Source organism: Cetorhinus maximus, chromosome 5, assembly GCF_964194155.1.
Source record: "Cetorhinus maximus chromosome 5, sCetMax3.hap1.1, whole genome shotgun sequence".
Lineage (NCBI taxonomy): Eukaryota > Metazoa > Chordata > Chondrichthyes > Lamniformes > Cetorhinidae > Cetorhinus > Cetorhinus maximus.
This window is the reverse complement of record NC_135883.1, coordinates 93,829,798-93,846,943: the sequence shown is the minus strand read 5'-3', so window position 1 is coordinate 93,846,943 and position 17,146 is coordinate 93,829,798. Positions and strand designations below refer to the sequence as shown.

Genomic DNA, 17,146 nt, shown 5'->3' with positions numbered 1-17,146 from the left:
CTCCTACCCTCTGCATTTCCCTTTTTAGTCTGAGAAAAACATTTCCTGGGAATTTCCAACTATTCCTTCCCTCTTCTGACTATCTACCTTCCTTTCACCTTTCCACTTTCTATCCTTCTCTGATTTAAAAGGGTGGCAAATAAAAGGATTTGATCTATGAACTAACTCATAATCATCAGCTATCCCTGCTGCTTGTCTTACTGTTTTAACCCTCTGTTCCTCTGTATGAGTTCTCGCTACTGAAGGAATTGAATCTTTAAATTAATCCAAAAGAATTACATCTCTAAGAGCTGCATATGTTGTCTCTGCCTTTAATGCCCATATCCACCAGTCAAAATTACTTTATTCAACTCTCCCAAACTTAATATAAGTTTGCCCAGGCTGTTTCCTTATATTCCTAAATTTATGCCTCATGAACCAACTCATATGCACTCAAAAATAAAAACAGAATTACCTGGAAAAACTCAGCAGGTCTGGCAGCGTCGGTGGAGAAGAAATCAGTTAACGTTTCGAGTCTTCATGACCCTTCGGCAGAACAGTTCTGCCGAAGGGTCACGAAGACTCGAAATGTTAACTGATTTCTTCTCCACCGATGCTGCCAGACCTGCTGAGTTTTTCCAGGTAATTCTGTTTTTGTTTTGGATTTCCAGCATCCGCAGTAGCTTTTAGCTTTTTGTTTTTATCTTTGCACTCAAAAATAGTCTTTTTTACTGCATCATAATTCACTGACATTTCTTCTGACAGTGAAACATAAACCTCATGAGCTCTACTCACTAATCTAGACTGTAAAAACAATGTCCAGTTTTCTTGCAGCCATTTAATCTGTTTAGCTATCTTCTGAAATGAAATAAAGAACGCCTCTACATCCCTTTCTTCAAATTTTGGAAGAGCTTGCACAAATTTAAATATCTCCCCACTGGATTTTAGGTTGAAGGTTTTTTCATCATCAGAACCTTCTTCATCATGTGAGGTCTCTTTCTTAAAGTCCAGCTTTTTAAGCTGGTATTCCCTTTCTCTTTCCTTCTCCCTCATCTCCATTGCTAACTTTTCCCTCTGGAGGTCAAGTTTTCATACTTTGATTTCTCTTTGAAATACTTTGACTTTTCTCTCTTTCTCTTTCTCTGCTCTTTCTTTTTCTGCTGCCTCTAGTTCAAGTTTCTTTTTCATTTCCATTGCTTGTTCACATTCAAGCTTCTTCATTTGTAACTGAAGTCTCACTGCCTCTAGCTGTGACTCACTAGAGTCAGATATCACTTCCAACTTCAAATGCTGTGCTATCACTTCAACTATATCTGCCTTCTTTGCCCCTACAGGTAATCTCAACTGCAACTTATCCACCAACTCTGTTAACTTCCCCTTAGATACTTTTTGTAACCCAATCAGAGCTGTATCTTCTACTTCCAAAAAATTTTTAGCCATGGATACAGCCATTTTTGCAGTCTCACCGCTTTGAAATCCCACCCACCAACTCTAAAATTCAATGTGCTTCGCGTACTCATAACCTTAGGATTCACCAATTCCAAACCAATCAAAGAATGTAAATATCCCACAAAGAGCCCCCAATTTATTATGACATGGCAGATGATATGTGCCAGGTGGACCAAATCCATGAGGGAAACTTAGTCGCGCTATTACAATGGTTTTGCAATTTGTATTTATTATGAGATGTGTGCACTGTATTCAGAAGTAATAAGTCCACCAAGGCCTTTAGAGGTTTTAGAAATTAAATTAAAACATTTATTAGCAAAATATAAAAGATTTCAAGCACATACATAAGACTAGAATTACTACTATAACTCCTATTCATACTTACTCCCACTTACATTCCCTTTTAGGCAACTGTCCAAAATAGATTTTAGATTTAAAACAAACTCAGCAAGTTTACACAATACCCTGGACTGTGGAATTCCAAATGGCTTTTCTCCAGCTTCAGTTCCGTTAGACAGCAGACTTATGCACAAATGCTTGAGGCTTCTTAAAGGCTTTTCACACACTCCAAGTAGATCTAACATGGCCTTCTCCTAACACATAGCCTTTCATCTCACTTTATATATGTTTCTCTTTTTAATATGTAAATTATATTGTTCCATGTGTCTTTGAAACTGTATCTTCCTCATAATATAAAAGCTTTCATGTTGTCACTATATATTGTCAGTAAACTTTGGAAAAAATAAACACATTCCTTAGCCTTACTTATCTGGCTAGTTGTAAACAGGCTAAAATCCCTTTGAAATCCAAATATCCCTTCATGTATCTAAAAATCAAAATTTCCTTCATAGTTTACATGCTAAGCCAGCATCCATGTTTCCTCACTAGCACGTCAAGCACCTAGCTTCTTTTGATTTAAACTTTCAGTCTACATGACTCCAAATGTAATTAAATCACACACAAACAGTCCCAACTATACTTACCCCCATAAACCTACTTCACAATAAACCAAAAAAAAATTATGAAAATTATTATACTTTCATGACAAAGTAAATCAATAAATAAATAAATTGGATTAAAAAAGCAGTCAAGAAGGAGGAGAGAGTTCATGGTCTGAAGCTGTTGAACTTGATGTTAAGACCAGAAGGCTGTAAAGTGCCCAATTGAAAGGTGAGGTGCTGTTGCTCCAGTTTCCATTGGACTTCACTGGAACATTGTAGCAAGCCAAGGATGGTTATGTGGGCATGAGAGCTGGATGCTGTGTTGAAATGGCAAGCGACAGGAAGGTCTGTTTGTGGACTGAGCGAAGGGGTTCCGCTAAGCGGTCACCCAGTCTGCGTTTAGTCTCCCCAATGTAGAGGAGACCACATTGGGAGCAGCAAGTACAGTAGATCAAATTGAAGGATGTGCAAGTGAGGTGTTGCTTCACATGAACGGAGTGTTTGGGGCCTTGGACAGTGAGGAAGGAGGAGATAAAGGGGCAGGTGTTGCACCTTCTGCGATTGTGTGGGAAGGTGCCGTGGGAAGTGGATGAGGAGTTGGGGATAATAGAGGAGTGGTGTTATGGAGGGAACGGTCCCTACAGAATGCTGACAGGGGGTGGTGAGGGGAAGATGTTTTTGGTGGTGGTATCATGCTGGAGTCAGCAGAAATGGCAGAGGATGATCCTTTGAATGCAGGGGCCAGTGGGGTGAATGTGAGGACAAGGGGGAACCTATCATGGTTCTGGGTGGGAGGGGAAGGGGTGAGGGCAGAAATGTTCATTTTTTTATCCTTTTTCCCAAACCTCCCCTCCCCTAACAGCACCATCTGTCACTTGTTTTTATGTTTTGCTTTCACAGAGTGCTGACCTTTGTTTTGCTATTAGCACCTTCTGCTATCTTTTCTTTATGCCACTATCAGCACCTTCTTTACTCTTTACCACTACCGTTAACACTGCCTTTGTCTTGTGTGCATGTCATCTTTGTCAATCTCTCCTTAGCTGTCACCTTTCCCTGACCTTCTATCTCATTCCACCCACACCACCCCCTGTTAAACAGTATAACATCCATCACATTTCTACTTCTCTTTAGCTCTGAAGAACAGTCATATGGACTCGAAGCATTAACTCTGTTTCTCTCCCCACAGATGCTGCAAGCCTTGATGAGATTTTCCGGCATTTTCTGTTTCTATTTCAGATTTCCAGCATCTGCAGTAATTTGCTTTTATATTATCTCATTTTGTTTTGCAGATATTATTGAAGGCCTAAGTAAGTATGGAACAGAAGAAGAATTTTCAGCTGAGGAAATCAACAAACTCTTCCGTGAGGTGAACAAGTTGTTGGATGAGATGAGAAATCGGAACTTTTCTGACCAGAAACCACTTGCTGAAGAAGAAAGAACAATAGCCCAGAGTTGTATGTTTTATTGATTCACATTAATGTTATCTCTTTAACACTGAGAAAGAAACATACATTCAACGATATGGTAATAACTGAACACTATGTTGTGTGAAATAGATAAAAGCTCCCATCCTTCAGATGAGTAGACAATCACCTTTCGTAATTGTACCTTCAGTCCAGAGAATCCTCTTTGTTCTTCATTTGGTTCATGCAAGTTCAGTATTCAGAGGGCTGTATTATATGTAGCTATTTTTAGCTAATCTGTAACACATGTTTTGCTTCCTGCTCCACTCCCTACACCCTACTCCAGACCCTCCTAAATTCCCAATTAGTGCATGTTTGGGCATTTCAAAACACCAGTCTGAAAAAATGTTCAATATTTAATTACTTTCCAGTGCTAGATCGTGTTCATGGGCTCCAGGGTGTGATGATGGAAAATAATGACTCAATTCATAGAATACAGGACAATATTACTGATTACAATACCAATGTCTCAGACCTGAAGGAAGCACTTGAAGGTGCAATCAAGATTGTTCAACAAACAGAGGAGAAGAACAGAGAGAACATCAATGGATATCAAAAAAAAGAGGTGAACCTAATACAGTAATACTCCAGTTCAAACATTGAATAATAGCTCAATTTGTTACATATTGTAAAATGCAAACGTGATCTGCCTGTATTTACTGTTGACATAATATTTATTTCTGTGCTTACCGAGTGGCCTTAAGGTGAAAAGTAAATAAATATCAAGGGTTCATTGATCAGAGTATGAATATTTACCATATCCTATTTGAACAACTTTCTATGCCTATGATGAGGGTGGTAGTGCATAGAAGACATGTGCCTGATGACACAATGAGCCTTTTTTAAATCATATTTACATCTATTCTAATTGATGACTTTAAAGAAATTGGGATAAATTCACCAATCCTGCACTCTCAGTAACGTATGAGTATCAGGTGAATTTTTCCTCCTTTACCAACATTTGGATTGTTTTAATTTAATATATTATTTTTCCATCCATTTCCATTTTTTGTCAGAAAATTGTTGTATTTTAGCAAATATGATTAATCTCAGAGGGAAGTTATTGAAAACACCTGTATGAGGAAGTTGAATTAATTTACAGCTTAAATGACTCATTCATTGATGCACCCTGAGTACCGATGACTACTTCAATTCATCTAAGGCACCAGGAGGGATATAAACAAAATGAAACAAAAACCCATGTTTCCAATGAGCTATTAATTTGACACAGATGTAGAGTGGTACAAGCAAAATACTCACCTGTCCTTTGGAGTTCTAATCCTACCTATAATTCGAGAGTCAGCTTTATTAGCATTGCAAATGACTTTGATGGAAAGTTTGTGTTATGGAAAGAAGAGACAGGCAAACTGTACTTCTTTCCTCTCGCCAATTGTTCTTAAGCAGAAGGTGTTGTGAATTATTTTTAAGATATGCTGTGGTGTGTTTTCCTAAACCCTCAGTTTATATGATCCAATTTACTAATAATTCTCAGGAACTCACATTATGATTCACTCACAAGGCTAGCGTAGTGATTGTTGCTTTAAGGCCAGCCTTACTGAGTAAGGGTCAGATGGTCAGAACAGCCAATCAGCACCAAGTGTGGGGAATCTCATGATGGAGTGTATTGTAGCCTTGCTAGAAGCAGGCAGCTAGTCCAACAGCTCTGTAAATAAAGTTCGTTGATCAACTAAAGAAGCCTCTCGGTAATACATTTCTACATCTGATAACGATCCTGGCACTGCCTCTTGCCCTACAACTGTGAGTATCTCATTTTAAAGATTGAAAGAAAGAAAAAGGTATACTCACCAGGATGCCTCTCTTCGGGAGGATTGACACATTTGACTCCTCCGCGGCGGAATTGAGTCAATACATCGAGTGCCTCAGGTTTTATTTCCAGGCCAACAAAATAGGGGAGGAGGAAAAGTGCAATGCAATTCTCTTGAGCATCTGTGGGAGTCAAAGCTACAACCTTATTTGCAGTCTCATAGCCCCAACCGTGCCCGACTCCAAATCGTTTAGTGAGCTCGTGGATTTAGTGAAGGGCCATTTTCAGCCCAATCCATCAGTCATTATGCAAAAATTCAAGTTTAATACGAGGGTGAGGGCCCCAGGCGAATTGATTGCAACTTATATTGCTAAGTTGAAGCAATTGTCAGAGCATTGTGATTTCGGAGAGACCTTGAACGACATGCTACAGGATCGATTAGTTTGTGGCATGCACAACACCGCCATTCAGCATCGATTGCTTGCTAAAGTCGATATAGCTTTTAAACGAGCAATGAAGATAGCACAGGCCATGGAAGACTCTGAAAAAGATTTGCAGGAGCTACAGAGCTTGCAAAATGACACCGTTTACCAGTTAGGGCGGGAACCTGTAGCCAGACGTGGTGCCAAAACTGCTGAAGCAGCCGCAAATTGGGAATCATTCCCAATCACCCAGAAATCAAAAAAAAAATGCCAGAGCAATCAGGCAGTGATCCTGAAGTTGAAATGTTACTGATGTGGGGACTACACTCCTGAAACATATAGATTTAAGGAGGCCGAGTGCTATTACTGTTGCAAAAGGGAACATTTGATAAAGCAGTGCAGAGAAAAGTCCAGACTGCCAAGTAACCAGCCAGCAAAGATGTTAGAAGTACATAACCTGAAAGAGCCTGAGGTAACTGATTCTGACATTCACTCTCTTTTTAATCTTAAAGCAATCAAGGCAGACCCCATTACTGTCACACTCCACAAGAACAGGAAGCCTCTGGTTATGGAGGTGAATGCAGGGGCATCAGCCACAGTGATGGGTGAGCGCACATTTCACTACCTGAGAGAAAGTACTTTGAGCCTGGAGAGAACTTCTGCCCAGTTGAAGACTTACATGGGAGAAGACATAAAAGTAAAAGGCACCACCATGGTACCTGTGAGCTATGGGCAGCAGTCAGCCCAGTTCCCAGTAAAAACAGTGACTGGGGAAGGACCAAACTTTCTGGGCTGTGATTGGCTAAAAGAAATCAAGTTAAATGTGTCTGTGATTTTTCAAGTGTGGGCAGGAGGTCTGCTAGATTTGTTGAAAAAATGCAACAGTGTTTTTCACAACGAATTATCAAAAATCAAAGGCTTGCAATTCAAGATTTATGTTGATCCAAAGGCATCTCCTCGATTTTTTAAGGCAGGACTGGCACCTCAAGAGAAAAAGTGGATGCTGAGTTACACAGGTTGGAGGAACTAGGCATCAAACAGCGGGTTCAGTTTTCGGAATGGACAGCACTTATCGTTCCCGTACTGAAACCGGATACCGGATAAGACCATCCACATTTGCAGCAATTATAAGCTAACAGTTAATCAGGCTGCTAAGTTGGATAAATATCTAATTCCAAGAATTGAAGACTTGTATACAAAGCTGGCAGCAGGTCAATCCTACGCTAAATTGGATATGAGCCACTGTACTAGCAACTCGAGTTGAACAACACATCCTGAGGGTATGTCACAATAAACACAGACCTATTCCAGTATGTGTGCCTCCCTTTTGGTGTGTCTTCGGCTTGTGCAATATTTCAAAGGACAATGGAGAATCTGCTACAGGGTCTACCACGGGCTGTAGTATACCTTGGTGATGTCCTCATAACTTGATCAACAGAGGCCGAGTATTTAACAAATTTAGAGGAGGTATTAAAAAGATTTCTGGAAGCGGGAGTTCGCCTAAAAAAGGAGAAATGCACTTTCCAAGCCACCAAGGTTACCTATCTGGGGCACCATGTAGACACAAGGATTACACCCCATGAAAGAAAAGGTTAAGGCAATAAAGGAGGCGCCTTCCCCCACAAATATCACCAAACTCAAATCATTTTTAGGGATGGTAAACTACTACAGGCAATGTTTACCCAACTTATCGACTGTACTAGCCCCCTTTCATGTACTGCTGAAGAAACACCATCATTGGTCCTGGAAGGCTCCACAGGAGGCAGCCTTCAACAGAGTAAAACAACTGCTGCACTCCTCAACCTTGCTAGTGCATTTCGACCCATCTAAAGAATTGATATTGACCTGCGACACCTCTCCATGTGGCATTGGGGCAGTGTTGTTCCATGAAATGGATGACGGCTCTGTGAGGCCAATATGTTACATATCAAGAACCCTTTCAGTGGCCAAAAAAGGTTATTCACAGATCGAGAAGGAAGGACTGTCAACAGTCTTCAGAGTTAGAAAATTCCACCAGTACTTACGTGGCAGACACTTTACTATCAGTCTCCAATCATAAACCTGCTTTTGAAGACAAGGCTATCCTGCCGATAACCGCGGCAAGGATTCAGGCGACGGGCATTAATTCTGTCTGCCTACGAATACACTTTCAAACACCGACTGGAATACACATAGCAAAGCTCTTAGCCGCCTACCCTTGCAAGAAAGCATCATGTATGCTCCTGTACCCCAAGAAATCGTCCTTGCATTGAATTTCTTAGACATGTCGCCTGTCTGCGCGAAGCTGATCAGGAACTGGACCAATCGAGATCCACTTCTGTCCAAAGTGAGAGATCAGATACTTACAGGATGGTTAAATGAGCCAGTCTCTGAGGAAATTAAACCATTTTTTACCCACAAATACGAATTAAGTTGTCAGGATGGCATCATACTCTGGGGAGCAGAAGCAGTTGTTCCTGCACCAGGTAGAGAACTGCTCCTATCCAGAGCATTTCTAAGACGAAAAATCTCACCAGGAGTTACACATGGTGGCCTGATATAGATGCGGATATCGAGAAGCTAGTCAAGCACTGTCAACAGTGTCAACTGCAGCAAAAGTTGTCAGCCGCAGTCCCCCTACACCCTTGGGATTGGCCTAGCCGGCCATGGGCGTGGATCCATCTTGACTACATGGGTCCATTCCTCGACACAATGTTTTTGCTTATAATCGATGTACGCTGAAAATGGATGGAGATTGTTGAGGTGAAATCACCTCCGTCGCATGCTACCATCGAAAGATTACACCAATGCTTTTCGACTCACGGATTGCCCAGAGTTATTGTATCAGGACAATGCAGCTGTATTTACAAGTACTGAATTTCAGAACTTCACCAGCCTAAATGGCATTAAACACATCCAAACTGTGCCTTACCCAGCATCAAACAGATGACCAGAGAAGGCTATCCAAACTTTCAAGTCAGGATTTAAAAAATTGTCAGGAGGAACCTTGGAAACCAAAATCTCATGCTTCCTACTCTGCTACCACTCCGTATGCAACCACGGGAGTTCCACTAACAGAACTGCTTATGAAGCGTCATCTCAAAACGAGACTGTATTTCCAAATTTGCCAGGAATGGTAGAGAAGAACCAAGGTAATCAGAAAACAAGCCACGATTTGCATAGTAAAGCCCGAAAATTTATGGTAGATGAAGTCGTATATGTAAGAAACATCTGCAGCAGTCCAAGTTGGATCCCATGGATTATTATCTGTGAGACCAGGCCCCTTTCATACCAAGTAGACATGGAAGGCCAGATCATTCGTAGACACATGGATCACCTGAGGAGCAGGGAGACACTTCCACAGTCAGTGTTGCCACTAAGGAATGTTATCAAACCCGTAAGCACTGACGTACCTGATCAACCTGTTATAGACATAACTGATGTTTCAGTTTAATCAAAAACTGCCTCTGCCAAAAGAGGTCCCCGTTATCACAGTTCATGTTAGTACCTACCTTGTAGGAGAGCCTCAGGCTATAGAATTACACTGCTCTACCCGGAACAGAAAACCCCCTCAATGACTTGATTTGTAATTGCTGGGCCTATGTATATAAGTGTATAATCTGGATTCATGACAAAGTGAAAGTGTGATCATTTCTAAGGTTTTTGATATTGTTTTCTATTCACCTGTATAAAGTAATTTGTGTAAGTAATGTAAAACAAAGAAATAAAGGGGAAGGAATGTCGTGATCGTTGCTTTAAGGCCAGCTTTACTGAGTAAGGGTCACGTGGTAAGAACAGCCAATCAACACCAAGCGCGAAGAATCTCATAAGGGAGTGTACTGTAGCCCTTCTAGAAGTAGATAGCTAATCCAACAGCTCTGTAAATAAAGTTCATTCTTCAACTAAAGAAGCCTCTTGGTAGGACATCTCTACAGTTAGTTTATTTATATTCAAAACCCGGTGGGGGGAAGAAGTGTTCACAATGTCCCACTCCACTATGCACACAGTAAGGTGGGATAGTAAAAAGGATGTTTTACAACTAGGCATAGTTACAGTACAAGAACTACAGAGATAAATATTAGTCCAATGAGGAGTTCTTTCGCATAGGAGCTCGAGTTCAGCTGGCTGAAGACCAGGGTTGTAGAGTTCTACAGTTGGTGCTGATGCCATAAAATGAAGTTGGTACACAGAGAGTGGGTCAGTTCTGCAGGCAATGTTAGAAAATCTTCCAGCAGAGACAGGCTTCAAGGAGCAGGCTCTTGTTGAGCCTGGAGTTCTGCTTCTTGACAGTTCATTATTTGGATGTTAAACAGCAGACTGAGGATTTCTCAGTTCTCAATGGAATATAGAGATTTCAAAATAAAACAGAAAATGCTGGAAAAACTCAGCAGGTCTGGCAGCTTCTGTGGAGAGAGAAACAGAATTAACATTTTGAATCTGTGTGATTCTTCTGACTCTTCTGAAACATTAACTCTGCTTTTCTTCCCACGGGTGCTGCCAGACCTGCTGAGTTTTTCCAGAATTTTCTGTTTTTATTTCAGATTTCCAGCATCCACAGTATTTTGCTTTTATCTGAGATTTCAAAATGATCACTTGAGTCATGTGATCATTTTTTTCTCTACAATGATTTCAAAAGGGATGTTTATCCAGTGCCTGGAACTTGCTTTGATTTCAGGACTGATAATGTCCTAGCTAGGAGCTTTTGAAAGAGTTACCACCTATATTGAGGTTCTTGTGTCAGGAAACCATTGGGCAAAATTTTTACCTCGGCGGGCGCATGCCCGACCCGCTTGGCCGTAAAATGACACGCGTTGACGTAGGTAAGCGACCCAACATCAATGTGCAATCGCGCGATATTTCGGTCAGCGGGCATGCACCAGAGTCGGCAGCATGCCCGGCGACAATTAAGGCCATTAAAGGATCAATTTAATAGAATTTTTCATTGCCCTTGCAGTTGGTGAGCAGGAGAAAAGACCAAGCAGCCTTTTTGGAAACCTCATCCAAGGGCAGGATGAGATTTCCAATATGAAATAAAAATGAAATAAAATTTTTCAGATTTCACTTATAACATGTCCCTACTCAGGTGACAGAGTCACATGAGGGAACATGTTTTATAACATTTTTTTAATCTTTATTTTTTTTAACTCTTCATCTCCCTCAGGCAGATCTGTGCCTCAGGGAGATTCTCAAGCGCGCACTTGCATACATGCGCAAAGTTCACGCTCACCCCACTCACACTTCCCCCCCCGCCGCCCGCACAGACAGCGCTGAGCACTGCCACTCGCGTTTCATGCTGGGCGGGCCTTAATTGGCCCACCAGCATGAAATCGTCTTCCAGCCTTGATTGTGGGCGGCGATCAGCTTCCCGACCATCCCCGCCAACCCTGCCCGACAAGAGCTAAATTCTGTCCATTGTTTAGGCAGACCCTCTGACTGTGCTAGGGGGGTAAGATTATCAAGATGCAAGTGCTGTCCATTGTCGCCTTAATGGTCCCTTAGTGAAATGGACCTAGACAGTCCCAGGTGTGGGATGAGTCTGTTAACAGCTCTGTAGATATAATAAATTTCAATCTGCAAATCCCTGATTTTGTGATTATAATGTCCTTAAAATTGGATGTGAGATTCTCTAATGATCAGAGGAGGATTATTTCGTTCTTGTGACTCCTGTTTGTCATGTAATTTGTAGCAGCCATCTTTTTTGATCAGCAGAAAATCCATTTTAAAAATAGCAAAAAGAATAAAGTTTTTATAGATACAGTTTTAGATTTCTTTTCATGCCATATTGACACAACACTTGATACTGCATTACCAGGCAATTCATAAGGGAAGCTGTATAAGTACATTTATAAAACTCCCTAGAACATTCCTACAATTATAAATTATCCACTAATGTAAATTTTCTAAATACTTTTTCTTCTTCCACAGAGACTACGAAAAGTATTAAAAAAACATTTTGATGCTGTTAACATGACCCTTCAAGTGGCTAATGATGGCTTGATAGACACGGAGATTGCTATATCAGAACTAGAAAACAAGATTGTGGTAAGACAAGACAAACTTTAATAACTGGCTAATGCTCAGTAGGTGTGAAGAGAAATGACTGGGCCAAAATATGCTTACATTTTATTAGAAACTCACAAGAAAGGTTTCTGCTGTTCAACACTGATGTTAAAAAGTTACTAATAGGTATGGTTCTGCTATAAATAGAGTTCATGAAATCTTCCTCCTGGCTGCCTTTAAAGTTCCCTTGCAAGTCGTCATTCTATTATGTTTCCTGCCTATAGGGATCCTTATACTAGTGACAGCAGAGGCAGTATATAGATATCCTGCTTCTGACTACACTAGTATGGAATGGTCAACTATAATTTCTTGTCACATCCTCAGAATTTTCTAATGTAATTCAATGAATTACTTTTGAAATGCATTCACTGTTACATAGTCAATCGCAGCAATCAAGGTCCCACAACATAAATGAGATTAATAAGTGGTGGTGCTGGTTGAAGAAGAAATAATGGCTAAGACACCAGGAGGATTCCCTGCTTTTTTTCACATTTGGGATTTTTTCCCTCCACCTAAACAGGTAAACATGGACCAAAGTTTTATGGGCCCCCGCTGATGTGTTTGCAGGTGGGTGGCCCATAAAATTCCCCGGGTGACCATCCTACTGTCCTCCTGCCCACCCCTCACCTGCCCACAATTTTACAGTGAGTGGAGGTGGGGGGTGGTATGGAAGAGGCCCAGGACAGCCTGCGCTTCCATACCACAATTGAGGCCCTTAGGTGGCCAATTAACGGCCACTTAAGGGTTGCTTCCCACCCAGCCTCAGTGTTGAGGCTAGTGAGAGGGGGTGAGGGACAGGTTACCCAGCTCGAGCATCGGGTTGGGGGGGAGGGTGCATCTCCATTACTGGCCTCCTTTTGAGATCAGGCACGCCCACCAATCACCCACGCCCTCCACCACCCACCACCCATCACCAAGGTCTGCATCTCTGGGTGTTTCCTTTCCATCTGCCCCTCAAATCATGACCCCACTCTCCTCTCAGCCATTTCTTGGGTCATCCCTCCTGCCCCATCAAGAGACATCCGCTGGCATTTACCTGCATCCTGGCTCCAGTTTTTTGACTCTGGGACTGCTTTTAATCCCAGCAGTGGACACTGCTCAAGGTGCTACTGCTGGGATTACAGAGCTGTCAGCCAGTCAGATTGGCCAGCAGCTCTTTGAGGCAGTACTTCCGCCTGAATGAGGGGCAGAAGTCCCACCTCCAGTCGTTAAATTTCTATGGGACAGCTGGGGATACATTTCCTGCCAACTTCAATGGTGGTGGTTGGGAAACACTGCAGTGGGAAACATTCTACCCAAGGTCTCAGTTTAATGTTTGGGGACATAGTGGCGTAATCATTGGACTGGTAATCCAGAGACCCAGGTTCATGCTCTAGGGATATGGGTTCAAATCTCAACACGGCAGCTGATGGAATTTGAATTCAATGAATAAATCTGGGAATTATAAAGCTAATCTCAGTAATGGTGACCATGAAACCATTGTTGATTGTTGTAAAAACACACCTGGTTCACTAATGTCCTTTCGAGAAGGAAAGCTGCCTCCTTACCTGGTCTGGCCTACACGTGACTCCAGACCCACAGCAAGCAACTCAGTCCAATGGCAACAAATGTTGGCCTTGCCAGCAACGCCCACATCCCATGATAGAATTTTTAAAATGTCCTATAATAAAAACAGAAAGCGCTGGAAAAACTCAATAGGCCTGGCAGCATCTGTGGAGAGAGAAACAGAGATAAAATTTTGGGTCGAATATGACTCTTCTTCGGAATTTCTTTGGAACAAAGGGTCTGGATGTTTGATACTTTTATTGGCTTTCAGTCCAGATATTTTATTCATAGGATAAATTTATCAATGGAATACAATTTTTCAAGGCTTGTTTTACATATTCCACTTTACGCTGTGATGTTCATTGGTTCTAGAAAGTGTACAGTGGGTCAATGGGCATTGAAGTGCCAGGGCTTGGCATGAGGGGCCATGGGGTGGATGGATGAAAGGGCACAGCCTGGTATAAAGGGCATGAAGGGCCTGAGGGGGTGGATGAGGGGTGTAACTTAGCATAGGGGCATGAGGGGGACTGTTTGATCTTACCTTTTAAAAGGTCCCCTCATGCACATCAGAGTTCATGACTCCTCCAAGGGGCCATGAACCACGTGTCTTTAAAGACCTACACGGACTCCATGAAAATTGCAGAGGAGTAGGGGTTAGCTATCTCCGCAATCGAGCCGACCTGGTCGGGAGTGCTGGATGCAGGCTTCTGACAGGAAGCCCACACCCTTTAAAGGCACTCCCAAAAATCGCACAGCCCGGGAACGGTGTTGGGAATCCTGAAATTGGGACCGCCCCCGCCCCCCCCAACACCATTTTTAAGGGACTCCCAGGTCGACCTGACTCAGTGAAAATCCAGGCTTTATTAGAACAGAATGGGATTGGAGATGAACAGCATTCAAAATGGAATGGAATAAAGGGGAGAAGGGGAAACACATGGGTTCATAGGCAGATACGTGAGGGAAGAATAGAATAACCTGGAAAGTGCATGAGTGGGAAACAGAAAAATGTTAAATGGCAGAAATGATATTAATACAAGACAATCAGAAGCAACGTAAGGGAAACAAAAGACATTTATGAGAAAAGAGACATGCCAAAACTTTTTGTCTTGCACTCATCAGGATACTTCACAAGAATACTAATATAAGGGGAAGACACCAAGTTATACTGTATGAGAAGAGAGTGCACTCTCTTGAGTGCAAGACAAACAGCTTTGACGTGTTTCTTTTTTTAGCAATACTCAAGTTCTGCACTACCAAATGACTACATTTATGAGACACAGAGAATTTGTGAAAAGTTTAGGAGGTGGGGATAAGTCAGGTAGAATTGGGAAACATGGAAAACTGACAATGCTGCTCTCCACAAATGCATCTTGACCCGAACATTACCAGCACTTTTTTTAACAGCAGCCCGATGTCTGTCTAGCCACAATGACACCACCTAGTGGCGACAAAAATAAATGCAACTGAATTATTTCAGTGGCAATTTGCTCAAAATTGACCGAGCCCACACAATTTCAATTACAACAAAATTTCAAGTTCAAGTTACCTCTAGATAAATCGACTTTCCACTGATCATTGTGTGAGTTTTAAAAAATATTGTGCTGGAAGCCGGCCCTGCCCGCAAAACCAGCCACACTCACCAGATCAAATGAATCGCCATTTGGAGGGTCTGCCAATTACATTTCTTGGCAGGCCTTTGAAGAGGCTCTTAAAATTAAGTTGTATTTTTATGTACAAGGCACCAATAGGCACCTTTTAAAAACTTCTGAATTTTTTTTTGAAATTTGCAAAGAAACTGACGACTGCTCGCCAATATAACTAGCAAATGGTACTTTATAGTTTTTAAAGGCATTTTCAGTCATTTAAAGTTGTTAGTGGACTAGATAGCTTTTTTTGTGAGAAACCCATTTTCAGCCGTAATAATAAAACACCACTAAGTTACCACTCTTAAATATATCAAAGAATATTTTTAAAGCCAGATAACTCTATTCGGAATGTGATGTAGAAAAGATGATTCCCGAGTTAAGTCCCAAGATAAGAAAAGACAAGAACAAGGTAATATTGCTTAGGAGTGGTGGACAATCAATGTAGGACAGATTTCAGGAAGCACTCCTTCAGGCAAGAATGATCAATAATTGGGTCTGCCAGGTTAGCAAGTGGACTTGAAAATTCAAGACTTATTTAAATTACAATTTGAAGAATGAATGGGAAGGAACATAGGGATGAAAAACCTCACCCATTACCCCCATCACCATCGCATACTGTAAAATCACAGGCAACGTGCTCACTATGTTCTGATGCAGGATAGATAGACGTTACAACATAGAAATGATGAGGAAAATTTGGGTTTAATTAAAGCAATTTGTTTTTGGTCTCAGAGATTTAGATGGGATTGAAAATAAGAACTTTTTATTGAAGTCACTGGCATTGCCTGCTTAAGGGTGAATTGTCACTTCTCATCTGCTTTAAACACAATCCATTAGCACATAACACGTCAGTTTTAAGATTTTGAGGACTACAGTACTTGTGCTATCTTTTCAGTCTGATAAGGATGTTCACATCTGAGCAGTGGACGTTAGGCAGCTCTGTAAATTTTCAATGAAGTGGAAGTGTTCGGAATTCAAGATCTTTTCAAAGCTTGCTTACCCCTGTATCCCCTCTGTCTGAAAATATTTAGCTTTTTAATAACTTCAAACCATTATAGCAAATATCAAAAAGTACTTGCAAAGTTTTACTTCTTGTCAAATGGAATTTTAAAAAATCTAATTATCTTGTTTTGCTTTTTTGAATGGTGTTTGTTTCAGAACCTGTCTACATTTCATGCCTCAATAGATGGTGCTCATAAGCTACTGAATGAGAAACTGACTAATCTCTCTACGTATGACAAACCCCTGGCTCTCCGTGCTATAGAATTCGCCAAAGTGCTTGACAAGATTGCCTTAGAATTGACCAAGTAAGTTGTACGCTCCAGTGCCTGTACGTAACAAAAATGCTAGGATAGTAATAACATTGCTGGGAGCAGCAATAAAACGAACAATGGAAAGAAGAGATAGGAGTTCATGACACTCTCATAAACACATATTTTATTCTTCCTAATGGCTATCCACTCCTAAAAGAAGATACAAGATATATCCAGTTGTGCATCTGTTATGGAGTCACACATTTTTAACGAGACCACAGCTTTACAAGACAGAGTTGTATGATGTTGAAATGTGTCTTGATTATTATTTTGTTTGTAGTCCCTAGGGAAGGACTCAGACTTAAGTTTTACACTTATCTTAGCAGTTTTCTATCATGAGATGATAGTTTGTGCCTAGGTGGTCAACGCGGTGTTAAACATCGCTTGGTGTGGCTCAGGAGCCCCACTCTGGCATGGCAGTCTCTGCTGCATTTGCTACAGGTGAAAACAATGGGCTGAGAAGGTGCAGGATTCACCGGTCTCTTTTTTCTCTGGGCCGCCTTCTCAGCCAGCTGAGCTTTCCCTTTCTCCTTGCTTCTTCCAATGCTCCTCCAAACAGCCAGCTTCTAGTAGTCAGGGCCATT

General features: G+C 41.4%; 1 protein-coding gene across 2 annotated transcripts in view; it reads left to right on the top strand.

Moving 5' to 3' along the window:
- lama4 (laminin, alpha 4) overlaps positions 1-17,146 on the top strand; it is a 216,703-nt gene that overhangs the window by 82,445 nt on the left and 117,112 nt on the right. For both annotated transcript variants that reach the window (XM_078542209.1, XM_078542210.1), the window contains exons 12-15: positions 3,659-3,823; positions 4,204-4,397; positions 11,924-12,040; positions 16,408-16,556. In XM_078542209.1, coding sequence (XP_078398335.1) covers positions 3,659-3,823; positions 4,204-4,397; positions 11,924-12,040; positions 16,408-16,556 — 625 coding nt within the window. The remainder of the gene's footprint in view (positions 1-3,658; positions 3,824-4,203; positions 4,398-11,923; positions 12,041-16,407; positions 16,557-17,146) is intronic.